Here is a 15,816-nt window from a genome sequence, read left to right as displayed (position 1 = left end):
GTTTCAGCTTCTTCGCATTGTTTCCAGTTTTCTTCGCAGTGCACCATTTGTTCAACAGTTTCTCCTTATCTTTTGGGAATTTCTAGTAGTATGCCCCTGGCACTAATTTGAAGTTCTTTAAGATCACTGTCTTAACCACTTCATAATCAGAACAATCAAAGTTAATGTGCTGTACACTTTTTGCGCCTTGCCAGTTAACATTGTTTGTAACAGCATCGCCCAATATTTCTTCGGCCATCTCAGGTCTGTCACTGTTCTCTCAAAATGTAGGGAAATGCTCAATGCCACTATAAACTTTGCTACTAATCTGAACTGTTTCGTGAGGTCAAACTCCCCATGGTTTGTTTCCTGCCTTGCTCCGGTCAGTCTAATTTCTCACAGTCTGCTCTCCTGTTCCATTCATGCCTTATCTAGTTCAAGTTTGAATCCTGACTTTTTCGAGTTCTATTTTTTCCATGTTCTATATCCTTTCCACCAGTAACTCGTCTAAGATATCCGCTTCGAATACTTGATCATCCACCATGTGCTCTGGGATTGTGCATACCAACTTTGCCTTCCTCATCGGGCATCTAATTCTAGTTTTTTGCTGATATCCAGCAACTCGCTCTTCTTCATGGCTTCTAGCTTGGAATCGAAGTTCATATGTCGATGGCTGACTTCAGACTGACTTTATTTCTTCATTCTTTCGCTGGTCTGGTTCATGCAAGACGCCCATGGATTAATCTGTCACAGAACATTTTCAGAGTTTACAGTGAATTAAACCTAGATTTCTGATTTCATGGTTCATTGACTATTATGTGCCACACACGCATTTATTAATATTACAAATTTTTTTTTTTTTTTTTTTTTTTTTTGGCTTAATTGATATTTTCACGGCCAAATTCAAATCCAGTTGGATCTATTGGATGCTTATTACACACTAATACTGTTCAAAAAGGTATCTACAACTCTAACCATCACCCCAGCTATGGGCTAAATAGTACATTGTGTTAACTATGTGTAGCAAATCATCTACAAGAAGTAAAATGATTTAAAACAGCCAAATCAACCTTCTTGTTCTTCTTCAATGTACAATGTTGTACTAGTAAAAATGTTGTACTAGTAAAAATGTTGTACTAGTAAAAATCTTGCTCGATGAGATTAACCATTTTTAGCAACAACAAAAACCGTTTAAAGGAGTTAAGTAATTGTTATTTTTCAATGTTTTCAAAGAGATCACTTCAAATGACATCACATAATATTCTTTCGAGTAGACATGATATAAGTCCAACTTTTAACATTTGATCCACAAACCTGTTTCCGTTGCAATTATATTTCTATGTTGGTCGTGTCTACAGAAAGATATTGTTTCAGTTTGTCTCTTATGCACTTGTCTTTCATGAAGTGGGACTCTCTTATAATATTTCTGGTAGCTATCTATAAGCTTTTTCAACTTCTTAGCTATTTTCTCCCACTTTTCCTATGCAATTTGTTGTATCCTTTAAATGTTTGTCATATTCCTTTCTGTAATGTCAGATTTCAACTAAGATCAGGATTCAATTCTGCCATAATCTAAAGCAGTCAATTTACTTTTCAATCATTTCTCATTATTTTTCTATTTTGACTTAAAATTATGGTAGTAATTTAGTCATTGTGTAATGGAGAAATGTTTTCCACCACCTTTGAAAATTTTGTTAGTTTTGCAAGTATTAAAAAATATGATCAGTATTCTGTCTTGATAAATCAGTCTTCTATATGTCATGAGTAAGTTGTTTAAATCTGTGATAAATTAAGTTGTCAATCACCTTAGCAAAATCAACCTACTTAGTGGTAAGCAATACAAATTTCATCCCACAAGATCAATTGCTAATGTGCTGAATGTAATATTGCATAGGATCAGGGAATTTCTTGAAAAGAATTTTGCTTGTAGGACAATAGATCTTGATAGTTGAAGGCTTTCGATAGTCTGGCACAAAGGGATGCTTCACAAACTTGCTAACTATGGAAGATCTGGCAGTCTTCTCAAATTTAAAATCCTATGTTCAATCTATAAAAATACTTGCTGATTGGAAGAAGTCTTAAGCACATAATATCAATGCCAGTATGCCTGAAAGATTCTACATCCAACCCCCCTCATGAACTTCATCAATGATCTTCCAGTTTATATTCTGAGATCATTAGTTCACATCTATACAGGTGACAAACTGTCCATGGCAGCATATGAAGCAATAGGGAAAAAGTGATTTTTTTATTTTTTGCACATAATTCCATGAATAGAGTTTCTTTATAATAACATCTGTGCTTTCTTACAGACTACATGTTTATCTTCAAATTCCATCTCAACACATACTCATTATAAACCGTTTCCACAAGGTCATTTATGCATTCCATTAATCATTTTCAATCATATTCCATATCATTAAACTGTCGATCTCACCATTTTTTTTTAACTTTATCCTCAAATAGTTTTTACCATTTAAGTGTTAACTCATTGGTAAAAAAAAAAAAACTTACACTTTTTGTAATATCTTAATCTTCAAAATATTATTATACAATGTTCTTCAAAAGAAATTTGGTTAATAGAACGTATGGCTTTCAGGGTTCCAAGATGAGATGTATTCCAAAAGAGGACTGCATGCGGGGGGGGGGGGATTTTGGGGGGAAAGGAATTATAGAAAATTGAGAAAAAATCTAGGCATGTAAATAAATTAAGAATACAAATAAAAAATAGTGATAAAAATAAAATAAAAAGAATTTCGACTTAGGATCCCATGTGATTACAACACTTATTTGCATTAATGTTTTTCGTTTTTGAATTGACAAATAAATTCATATACACCCATATTTATTTTATCTTGTCTATAATTTCATTATATATATATATTGCGATGTGTGTGTGTATATGTGTATGCGCATGTATATATGTATGTGTGTATAATATATAGATATATATATTATGAGGAAATTTGTTTGTTTTTTTCAAAAGGGCAGAGCGGTAGCTCTGGATATATCTAAGGCTTTTGACAGGGTATGGCACAAGGGTCTCCTCAGGAAAATTAAATCATACGGTATCACTGGTAGAATACTTAACATAATTAAATCCTTCTTAGATAAGAGAAAAATCCAGGTTGTCCTCGACGGTCGTACATCTAAACAGCGTGATATAAATGTGGGAGTGCCTCAGGGGTCTATCCTTGGACCTCTATTGTTCCTAATATTTATTAATGACTTCCCCGACAAAACTGTCTCTGAGATGGGTATATATGCTGATGACACCACACTCTATAACAGGCATGACAGGAAAACAAATGAACACATATCTAAAGAAATGGCAAAAACACTAGAGGATGACCTCCAATCTGTAATGGAATGGGGACATAAATGGATGGTCACATTCAATGCTGCCAAGACTAAACTGGTTTCCTTCAATAATTACAAGAAACCTTCTCTTACACCAATAGCAATGGCCAGTGACTCCCTGTCTGAGAGTACATCTTTCAAACTGCTTGGCCTAACGTTCACAGGAAACATGAGTTGGAACAATTATATTGAAAACATTGCCAGGGCCGCTGCGAAAAAGGTAGGCTCTCTCTACCGTGCTAGAAAACTACTGACACCTGAAAGTATCCTGTACCTCTATAAGGCCACCATTCGCCCATGTATGGAGTATTGTTGTCACATTTGGGCTGGTACATCTGCTACTAGTCTCTCGCTCCTAGACAAGGTTCAAAAGAGAGTCGCCAATCTGATAGGCCCTGAACTGTCATCTAAGCTTCAGCCTCTGTCCCATCGACAAAACGTTGCATCCCTCTGCCTGTTCTACAAGTATTTTAATAGTGAATGTTCTGACGAACTGCAAACACTTGTGCCCCCACGACGTAGACACCCTCAACAAATCCAACAGGCAGCTAAATCCCCCCCCCCACACACACTGTAGAGATGTAAAAGATCTTTCTACTCCAGTAGTTTCTTCCCCAGAACTGCTAGACTCTGGAATTCCATTCCAGGTTCCTGCTTCCCTAACTGTACTGACATGCAGAAGTTCAAGTGCAACGTGAACCTACATCTTGCTGCCCAAATCCCAACATAGTGCCCCTGATAGTAGCCCCCTACACCAAAGTGGCAATGTGCCTTGTTTGGGGTGAAAATGTAATAAAAAAAATAATAAATTATATTTCACCTTTTATTTATACCAATATATATATTTATGAAGCTCAATGTAAATACAGAGCATATGACAAATAAATGACAAAAGTCGAGATTTCAAATTTTAAGATGTTGACCATCTTACAATTTATTCCATTAAGTACATTGACAGGCACAATTCTTGACAGCACCTGTTTCATAGTGCAAAATCATTCATTTAATTATATCAACCGATGGTTTTATTCTGTCCTTAACTCAACAAAAAAAGATTCTATCAATTCATTAAAAGAAAACAAATGCATATAGGCATGATTGCAAAGTTGGTAAAGAAGTTGTAATTACCTTTTATTTTTTACACCATTTTTAAATTTTCTAATAAAGTCACTAAAAATTTAAATTCTGATATTAATGAATTGTATTTATTTTGAGATACACTAATAAAAAATATTTTATTTAATATTTTATTAATTTATTATTTATAATTAGTCTATATATTTACTTAGATAATATTGATAACTGTAAAATATATTTAATTTTTATGCAAAACTAATTAATATGTTGATTTGTTTATATATGTACATGTATATATATATATATATATATATATATATATATATATATATATATATATATATATATATATATATGAACCAAAGTCAAATACCATCAGACCGACTTTCCGAGGTGATCACGGTGCAAATATAAATATAATGTGCATATGAAATATATGAATATGTACATATGTATTTGTAAGTTGTATTAATAAAACTTTCTCACCTGCTTCAGCTTGTGTCTTTCCGTTACCTCTGCATTGTACCGCCTTCTACACCTTTCATTTAACTACATACTATACAATACTTCAAGCAAACTACATCCACCTCGTATATGTGTGTGTATATTTATTTATGTATATATATATATATATATATATATATATATATAATCATATTCATAGATCACCAAAGTTAAGCAATGTTTAGCCTGGCTAATACCAAATGGGTGACCATTTGGGAATTCTAGGTGCTGTATGTTGTCTCTGCTTATCTTGGCATTGTTTCCAATCATCCTGAACCTCTACTTACCACTGATATTTCACAATATCGACTAAGAGGAGGTGTGCTTGGAGATTGCATAACTCTTGCCAGAAAAAAAATTTCAAGCAGTGAGTAAATGTAATTCTGAGAACAGGGAGAGCATTCAGAGAGCAATACCCAACCACACCTGAAGGAAGCCAACATATATATATTGTTTTTAAAATATAATTATTCACTGACACATGTTTTGTCATCTATGACTCATCAGAGTGGCTGAATATATATATATTATATGTGTGTGTGTGTATATATATATATTTATATTTATATATATATATGGGTATATGAATATATATTCATATGTATATTTATGAATATATGTATATGTATATTTCGTCCCAAACTAGCCTGGTCCAGCAGCAAGACAGAGTCGAGACAGCTGGAGGCCAGGTAGGGATGCAGGAGCTGCCGGAAGGAAATGAGTACGCCAGCCAACCGCTTACAGGGCTTCACTCCGATGTCCACGGCCAAAGTCCTCCTCCTTGGTGGAGAGATTGAGGCTGGTTCTGCGCAAACCAGCTTTGCTTTAAACAAACTCCTAGCGCATGTCATCCATCATACCCCCTCAATTCCTTCAAGTCCTGTGGCTTTTGGCGAGCGACAAAGCGATAGGTGTGGGCACACTGGAAGTCGTAGCCGCAAACCTGAACACAGGCGGGTCAGGCCATAGGGTCGCTCTCCACTAATGGGAGTGGAAATGGAGTTTGGCAGCCATCTGAGTGTCTGAGCAGGCCTCTTTTGGACATCACTGCTCACCTCCCGTAGCGTGAGGAATGGGCTAGAAAGGTGCCCCAAACATTGCCCGCTCCACTATATCCTGGCTGGCTTACCACGGTCAGTGGGAACCCTAATAATGCGGTCGAAATAAAGAAAAACATACCTATCAAGATTGCGACATGGAATGTTCGTACACTCTTGGACAAAAATTACATAGACAGACCACAAAGACGCACTGCACTCATTGCAGGCGAACTCGCCAGGTACAATATTGACATTGCTGCTCTAAGTGAAACAAGACTGCCAGGTGAAGCTGAAATTAATGAAAGAGGTCAGGGCTACACCTTCTTTTGGAGTGGCAGAGGACCTGAAGAGAGGTGTGAGGCAGGAGTTGGCTTTGCGGTGAAAAATGCACTTGTGAGTAAACTGCTGGACCTCCAAAAGGAGTGAATGGCCCTCTAATGACACTGAGACTCTCTCTCTGAAATGGAAAGAAGTTTGCTATTCTTGTCAGCTCCTACGATGACAAACCCTGATGACATCAAAGACTTGAATAACATCATAGGTGCAACACCAACTCCAGACAAACTCATCATACTTGGTGATTTTAATGCACGAGTAGGCTGTGATAGTGCTGCTTGGGAAAGTGTTATAGAAAAACATTGTATTGGAAAATGTAATAGCAATGGTCTTCTTTAAACCTCCTCTGAGCATGACCTGCTGATAATAAACACTGTTTTGCCTCCCTATTTGCAAAAGGACATCGTGGATGCTTCCTCACTCAAAGCACTGGCATCTAATTGATTATATCATTATCAGGAAATGGGACAGGCAGAATGTATCACTAGGGCTATGTGTGGAGCCGAGTGCTGGACAGACCACCGTCTCACAGTGGTTAAGCTCAATCTGCATATTCAAGACCTCAAGGAAAGACAGCACCAAAACGATTTAATATCAACAAATTGAAAATAAAAACTGTCCAGAAATCTTTCTCTGAAACTCTGTCAAAACGCCTTGTACCTACTGGAATAGACAACCGAGATGTGGAAACAACATGGGAGACAATCTACGAGAAAGTGTACAACACAGCTATGGAGTGCCTAGGGCCAGTCTCCAGGAAACACAAGAACTGAGATTACCCAGTTGCTAGAGGAGAAGCATTCTGTATACAAAACCCATATTGGAGATCCATCCTCCAAACTAAAGAAGGACATATGCTTTATGCTTGTATAGATGTATGATTGAGGTTTTTTGCATAGCAACGTTCAATTGAAGCTCACACAAATGCATGATTCTTGGCTAAGCAAGAAAGCAGATGAAATTCAAATATATGCAGATAGGAATGACATGAAGAATTTCTATGATGGTCTCAAGGAAATTTATGGTCCAACTCCATCCAAATCATCACCTCTCCTCAGTGCAGATGGATCCACTCTCCTCACTGACAAAGACGTGATCCTGAGAAGGTGGAAGGAGCATTTTAAAAGTGTACTAAACCGTCCCTCTACCATCAGTGATGAGGCTATTGACCGCCTTCTCCAAATTACCGTAAATGAAAAATTGGATGAACTCACAACCCTTGAAGAGACTGGAAAAGCAATCCGCTTGTTATCCACTGGAAAAGCGCCTGGCTCAGATTCTATACCAGCTGAGATATATAAAGAGGGCAGCAAGACTGAAAAACTCCATCAGCTTTTCTATATGATCTGGCAGAAGGATGTACTTCCCTAAGACTTCAAAGATGCCTCAATCATACATCTATACAAGCATAAAGGTAACCACCAGGCCTGCGACAACCACTGGGGAATATCCTTGCTATGCATTGCAGGCAAGGTACTGGCCAGAGTAATGCTAAATAGGTTCATAGTTCATCTGAAAAAAGATCTCGTGCCGAAGAGCCAATGTGGATTCTGTAAGGATCATGGTACTACTGATATGGTGTTTGCTGCCAGGCAGCTCCAAGAAAAGTGCCAAGAACAAAATGTAGACCTTTACTCCATGTATGTTGATCTGACCAAAGCCTTTGACAATGTAAGCAAAGAAAGTCTCTGGAGAATAACAGCAAAGTATGGATGTCCTAGAAAATTCATTGCCATCATACGTCAGTTTCATGATGGAATGATGGCCAGAGTGCAAGATCGTGAGGAGACCTTTGACTCTTTTGAAGTCACAAATGGAGTGAAACAGGGGTGTGTTTTGGCTCCCATCCTGTTCAGCCTCATGTTCTCTGTGGTGCTGATGGATGCCTTCGCAGATGCTTTTGTGGACATTGGAATCAGGTACAGATATGACGGATCAATCTTCAACCTCAGGAGGCTACAAGCTAAATCTAGATTTGAACCAGACACTGTAAATGATCTTCTGTTTGCTGATGATTATGCCCTTAATGCTACCTCTGAGGCAGGCATGCAACACAGTGCAAACATTCTCAAAGGCTTGTGAAAATTTTGGTCTCACAAATCAATACCAAGAAGACTGTGGTGATGCATCAGCCTGCTCTGGCAAAACCATATGCAGAACCAAACATTTCAAGCGGGGGACAAAGACTCAATGCAGTTGACAAGTTCACCTACCTTGGCAGTACGCTCTCCTGCAATGTAGTCATTGACGATGAAATCAACACCAGACTCGCTAAAGCAAGCGCTGCGTTTGGCAGACTCTACAAGAATGTATGGGACAGAAGAGGCATCACCTCCATGACAAAGATCAAAGTCTATAAAGCTGTCATACTCACCACCTTACTCTATCGATGCGAATCATGGATTGTCTACCAATGGCACACTAGAAAATTAAATCACTTCCACACCACCAAACTGAGGAAACTGCTTAACATAGGATGGCAGGAAAGAATACCAGACACAGAAGTCCTCACTCATGCTGGACTCCCAAGCATCCCCACTATCCTGATGAAGGCTCAGCTTCGCTGGGCTGGTCATGTAGCCCGCATGCCAGACTACAGACTACCCAAGAAGCTTCTGTTTGCTGAGCTCCAACATGGCAAACGCTCCCATGGCAGCCAGAGAAAATGATTTAAAGACACTCTGAAAGAATCACTGAAGGCTTTCAGTGTTTATCCGTCATCATGGGAGCAGACAGCTTTACATAGAGCCAAGTGGCGGGCTGCTGTTCATGATGGTGCCTGCAAATATGAAAGTTACCGAAAGGTTACTGCAGAGAAGCGCAGAAAGCACAGGAAGGACAATGTTTTGACACCCTCGACATCTACTATTATTCCTTGTTCCCACTGCAATAGAATTTTTCAAGCAAAGATTGGGCTTATCACCCATATCTGTACTCAGCAATGATAACTCCCCTTATCCTACCCTACAGGATGATTAGATGGTCCTCATCGTTTCGACGGATGAACACACACATATATATATATATATATATATATATATATATATATATATGTGTGTGTGTGTGTGTGTGTCTGTGTGTATGTATGTATATATGCATATATTTGTTTTATGTATGTATATATATATATATATATATATACATATATATATATATATACATATATATATATATACATATAGATAGATATGTGTATATCTATATATATATATATATATGAGTGTATATCTATATATATGTATATATATGTGTATATCTATCTATATGCATATATATGTGTATATCTATATGCATATATATGTGTATATCTATATGCATATATATGTGTACTGCATGGGTGACTATTTGGGACTTCCAGGTGCTGTATGTGCTCTACGCTTATCTCAGCATTATTTCCAGTCATCCTGGACTTTTCCTTGCCACTGGACTCAAACAGTGCCCATTCAGAAGAGGTGTGGTTGGGTATTGCGCAGCACTGTCCACAAAATTATATGCACAGCTACCCCTACAGTGGGTGTCCTTTGGTACTTGAGAGTGAACGGAGGCATCGATGGGTCTAAATATATATGTATGATGAGAATAATGGAAATAGTATTCCGACAAAATAGAGAAATAAAAATAAAAAGGAACAAACCGAGTTATGTGGGTTTTTTTATTTTTTTTTTTTTTTTGCATAAGCATCACCATTTATCAAGGCCAAGAGGCCACTCGAGGATAAGGGTTACAGAGTGTACAGTAGAAATTGGACAATGTTGTAATCGTTAGTAATGGAAATTCGGTAAATTTTTTAACTTATATGGAACGGCTCATCAAGAACTTGTTTACATTAGACTTGAAGACAACCATATTGTAGTTAGCTGGAAAGCAGAAAACGGAAGACAATTCCATAGGTGTGCAGTTCTAAGAAAGAAGCTTTGCTCATAAAATCTACGTTTAAGTTTAGGCACAGATAAAGAGTGAGGGAAATTATTGATAGTGTTTTCTGCTAGACAGGTGTTTCTAGTGAAAGTTTGGCGAGGGGGGACCATAGATTGGAGCTCAGCCAAGCACTTGCCATGAAAATAACAATAAAGCAGAGACAAATGCGCAAGATCTCTTCTGTGAGAAAAGGACATTCCCTATGAGGTTATGAAGTCTATTTTGAACTCTGTCAAGGCAGGATAAGCCCTTTCTAGCAGCTCCTGCCCAAATGTGGCATCCTTGGACGTACCTGGCTCTTATATAGATAGAGAATTGCATCAGCAGTGAGATATCTACTGGATCGATAGAAGGATCCCACCATTTACCCAGCGACCTTGGCAACGGATTTAATGTATGTGTTCCATTAAAGATCAGGAGTAAAGGTCAAGCCCAGGAGCTTGTCAAAACTTGAGACCTCCCCAAGACAAGAGCTATTCATTTCAATTGATGCCAGATGGGGATCTGAGTGTTGATGATGTAAAGATAAAAGCTTGGTTTTAGATGCATTAAAAGTAACAAGCCACCTCTTTCCCCAGTGTACCACTTGCTCAAGATCAGAGGAGAGAGAATCAGAGAGAACTTGGTCGTTTACGGTCTTATATATGCTACTATAGATAGTAGTGTCATCAGCATAAATGTCTATGAATGATGTAAGAATGTGATTTGGAAGATCATTAATGTAGATCAGGAAGAGAGTTGGGCCCAGGATGGACCCCTGAGGGACTCCAGCATTAATACTGTGAGCTTCTGATTTCTGCCCATCAATCACTACTCTTATGAGCCTATCAGAGAGAAATGATTAAATAATTGAGGAGACATTTCCAGCTATACTGTAGCTGGAGATCTTGTGAAGTAAACCTTTATGCCATACTCTATCAAAGGCCTTTGATATGTCAAGAGCAATTGCCCTAGAAAGGTAGCCTCGATCGAGAGATTCGCTAATCCTATGAGATATAACTGTAAGTAGATCTAGCAGAACAGAAACCATATTGCATGTCACTTAGGTTATTTTTGCTGAGATGGTTGATTACTTTTCTATTTAACACAGATTCCAGCAACTTACTCATGATGCACAGGAGACTTATTGGCCTGTACTGAGAGGGAGATGAGCAATCACCTGAATTCTTAAATACAGGGCATACTGATGAGATTTTCCAGGGTGATGGGAAGCAATTCTCCTTAAGATGACGTTTAAACAGTTTTTTAAGGATGGATGCTAGTTCTGGTTGAAAGGGGCGGTTGCTTTACTGTTCATCAATGTTTCGTCTTTATTTCGGAGGAAGTCTCGAAATAAAGACGAAACATTGCTGAACACATTACTTGGTTTGCCCCTTTTTATTTTTAATTCTCTATATGTATAAATTCAAAAACTCTGCAAAATCAGCCTTGTTTTATATCAAGGAGGACAGCAGTTGTCACACAATTCCTCACCAAAAGACAATTAGTCAACTGTCTACTCTCGACTTTTTGAAGATCAATCAAGCCACAAGGACACTTTCTATTCTCATGATCTGTTATCTATATAAGTGGTCTTCAAAGCTCAGCTTGCATATATGACTGTGTATGTATATTTTTTAATTCAGAAAAGACTTAGTGAACAGTTAAACAACATGGAGGTTTTTATAATTCATCTCTTTTAATTAGTAAACATATTAAAAGGGACAGGACTTAATTCAGACACAGATTAACTTATTTAGACCACAAAAATTTTATTTTAGACTTTTTGCATATCACCCAAGCCTCAAGAACATTTGCTATTGTCATAATCCGTTGATGGCCTAGGGTCATTGAGGTCATTCTTCTGGCATATCCAGCAAGATTAGCTCCCTTTTGGCAAGATTATTTGTTTGAGACAATTACGGTTGACACCTGATCCAAAGGGCCAGAGCCATCATCCATGCCCCCACCTTATTCAGATATCACCATTTTATGCAACAATTATTGCCATTTCCCCTTTTTTGTCACATTTCAGTACTAACCCATGGCAGTGGGTTAACCTTTATTTTTATCTTCATAATGCCCTTGTTTATTCACTTATTACTTCTGTAATTTTCGTTATTTTCTCAGCTATTTTGTTCATAAACCAAACCATTAAGAGGTCCAGACACTAATGGTTACCAGTCTTCTAATGGCTAAATTACATTCCATACACAGGAACTTTGTTTCATTGTCCAAATTGTTGGCAACTTTTGGACTGTCTACAAACAAATACTTCATAATCTACATCCTCCATTTCTTTATCCGAGGATTGTAAGTGCCTCAAATGTTTAGTGGGCACTTATCTTACTACCACAGCAGCAATGCAACCACTGTTTTTTTTCTCTCGTAAAGAGCTCTAGCTTTAGGATCAACACATAATATTTGTTCATATTAAGTGTCTTACTTGACCTCCAAGCAATTTCATTTGCCATTAATTTTAAAATTAAAGATGACTTTAAATATACCTAGTCTGTGTTCCATATTAGATTTATGAGAATCCAAGTAACAAAATACTGAAAAATAAAAGCACTAGACACTCACCAATTAAAAACAATTATTTCTAAGATACTCATCATAACCCATGCTAAGAATTATATGAGTCTTTTTTATAGTAATCCTTAAAATAAAAAGCTTGGAACAAACATACAGCTCAAATACCATCTTACAAGAATATAATTGCATTCATTTTTAAACGTTTAATTCTAACTTAAAACCTAATAAGCCATTTGCTTCATTAACTGAGCACAAAACTATGTTCCCTATAATATCATATAACCGAGTCATAATACTAGAACTCTTCCCAAAGTTTACAGCTCGCTAGGTCATTCCTTTGCAACTTCATTCTTCTGTGGTAACCGATTTTTTCTTCTTTTTCTTTCATTTCGAACTCTTTTTCTTGAAAAAGCCTGGTCTTTCTGTAATGTTACACAAGTTTTATACACATACACTTAACATGTAGACACCGTCACAAAAGAAACCAAGACAAGGAATAAAACTCGATTCGTTTTTTGTTGAAAGAGATTTATTTCCTCCTTGTAACACATTTACCTCTCCTGTCTCTAATGTGAACATCTGTCTGTGTACATGTTCTTTTTATAATCTTTTTCATTGTCATGAGGTCATCTCGCATACGGCTTGGTCATTTATTAGGTTGGTGCAAAAATAATATCATTTTTTGACATTCAACTTCAAAAGATCATAATAAAATTTATTAATCGAAATAAGAACCATTAAATTCGACACATTTTTACCAACAAGAAACAAGTTTATTTATCCCATTAGTATAGAAATCTGTAGTTCTAGAAGCGATGAAATCATTGAATGCCGATTCAGCATCATCTCGGCTTTTAAACCGTTTTTCATGCAGGAAGTTGTCAATGAAAGAGTATTGGCCCCATACGTTGATGTTTCTGGTGCATTTTGAGTATTGTGCACATACATTGGTGTTTCCGGTGCATTTGGAGTATTGGGCACATACGTTGGTGTTTCTGGTGCATTTTGAGTATTGTGCACGTACGTTGGTGTTTCTGGTGCATTTTGAGTATTGTGCACATACGTTGGTGTTTCTGGTGCATTTTGAGTATTGGGAACATATGTTGGTGTTTCCGGTGCATTTTGAGTATTGGGCACATACATTGGGATTTCTGGTGCATTTTGAGTATTGGGCACATACATTGGTGTTTCTGGTGCATTTTGAGTATTGGGCACACACGTTGGTGTTTCTGGTGCATTTTGAGTATTGGGCACACACGTTGGTGTTTCTGGTGCATTTTGAGTATTGTGCACATACATTGGTGTTTCTGGTGCATATTGAGTATTGGGCACATACATTGGTGTTTCTGGTGCATTTTGAGTATTGGGCACACACGTTGGTGTTTCTGGTGCATTTTGAGTATTGGGCACATACATTGGTGTTTCTGGTGCATTTTGAGTATTGGGCACACACGTTGGTGTTTCTGGTGCATTTTGAGTATTGTGCACATACGTTGGTGTTTCTGGTGCATTTTGAGTATTGGGCACATACATTGGTGTTTCTGGTGCATTTTGAGTATTGGGCACACACGTTGGTGTTTCTGGTGCATTTTGAGTATTGGGCACATACATTGGTGTTTCTGGTGCATTTTGAGTATTGTGCACATACATTGGTGTTTCTGGTGCATTTTGAGTATTGTGCACATACATTGGTGTTTCTGGTGCATTTTGAGTATCGTGCACATACATTGGTGTTTCTGGTGCATTTTGAGTATTGTGCACATACATTGGTGTTTTTGGTGCATTTTGAGTATTGTGCACATACGTTGGTGTTTCTGGTGCATTTTGAGTATTGTGCACGTACATTGGTGTTTCTGGTGCATTTTGAGTATCATGCACATACGTTGGTGTTTCTGGTGCATTTTGAGTATCATGCACATACGTTGTTGTTTCTGATGCATTTTGAGTATTGTGCACATACGTTGGTGTTTCTGGTGCATTTTGAGTATTATGCACATACATTGGTGTTTCTGGTGCATTTTGTAGTATTGTGCACATACGTTGGTGTTTCTGGTGCATTTTGAGTATTGTGCACATACGTTGGTGTTTCTGGTGCATTTTTAGTATTTGGTGTTTCGGGTGCATTTTGAGTATTGTGCACGTACGTTGGTGTTTCTGGTGCATTTTGAGTATTGGGCACATAGTTTGGTGCATTTCGTCAATTTGTGACAGTACTTTTCTGCAGTAATCGTTTCACACAGATTCAAGAAGCTGTGATGGATGAGACACGGCAGATGACCAAAAAGTCACCATGACATTGTCTTGGTGCAATTTCGGTTTTGGGAAGTGTTGTGGAGCTGGCATCCAACCACTGTGCTGAACGTTGCTGGTTGTCGTAGATGATCTACTTTTCATCACACGTCACAATCTACTTGAGAAATTGGTCGTTTTTGTTATGCAAAAGGAGCATAGAAGATACTTTAAAACGACAATGTTTTTTGATTATCGTTCAATACATGCAGCACCCATTTATCCAACTTTTTTGATTTGTGAAAGAGAATTTGAGGTCGACCACTCAACAGTTGTTCACCATTGTGAACAACTGTTGAGTGGTCGACCTCAAACTCAACAGCAACTTCTTGCGTGGATTTGCAAGGATCGGCTTCAATTAAGGCTTTCAAATTTTCATTATCAATCGCAGCCGGTCGGCTGCAACCATCTTCATTTTGGGACTCTCATCACCATTGTGAAATTTCTTGAACCATCATTGTGCAACACATTCGGTAGTGGTACCTGGGCCAAACACATCATTGATATCACAAACTGTCTCAGCAGCCTTTTGGCCTAGTTTGAACTGGAAAAAAATGTGCGGATTTGAATTTTGTCCATGCTGTCGAAAAGCCTGCAAAAAAATGAATGAGAAGATTGAGAATGGTAATAAATAACACGATTTGATAGAGCAAAAAATGCGCTTCAAAATTATATTTTACATGGCTATATATATATATATATATATATATATATATTAATTAATTAATTCAGAAATAATATACAAAAGTAGCATATGTGAGAAAACGATATTGTTTTTGCATCAACCTAGTGCATACAG

General features: G+C 37.5%; 1 protein-coding gene and 1 long non-coding RNA gene across 2 annotated transcripts in view; both read right to left on the bottom strand.

The window, feature by feature from the left end:
• The window catches only part of LOC145291317 (uncharacterized), a 155,173-nt gene that overhangs the window by 21,847 nt on the left and 117,510 nt on the right, over positions 1-15,816 (bottom strand). The window lies entirely within an intron of this gene.
• LOC145291580 (uncharacterized) lies at positions 13,252-14,592 on the bottom strand (the record flags this gene model as incomplete). The annotated part of the gene is made up of 1 exon (XM_080137655.1): positions 13,252-14,592. A coding segment is annotated over one exon (1,110 nt), but the record flags the coding sequence as incomplete, so codon positions are not given.

This window comes from Euprymna scolopes, chromosome 12, assembly GCF_053919585.1.
Source record: "Euprymna scolopes isolate OS-2025 chromosome 12, ASM5391958v1, whole genome shotgun sequence".
Classification (NCBI taxonomy): domain Eukaryota; kingdom Metazoa; phylum Mollusca; class Cephalopoda; order Sepiida; family Sepiolidae; genus Euprymna; species Euprymna scolopes.
Note: the sequence above shows the minus strand (reverse complement) of the source record. Positions and strands in the feature narration are given on the sequence as shown.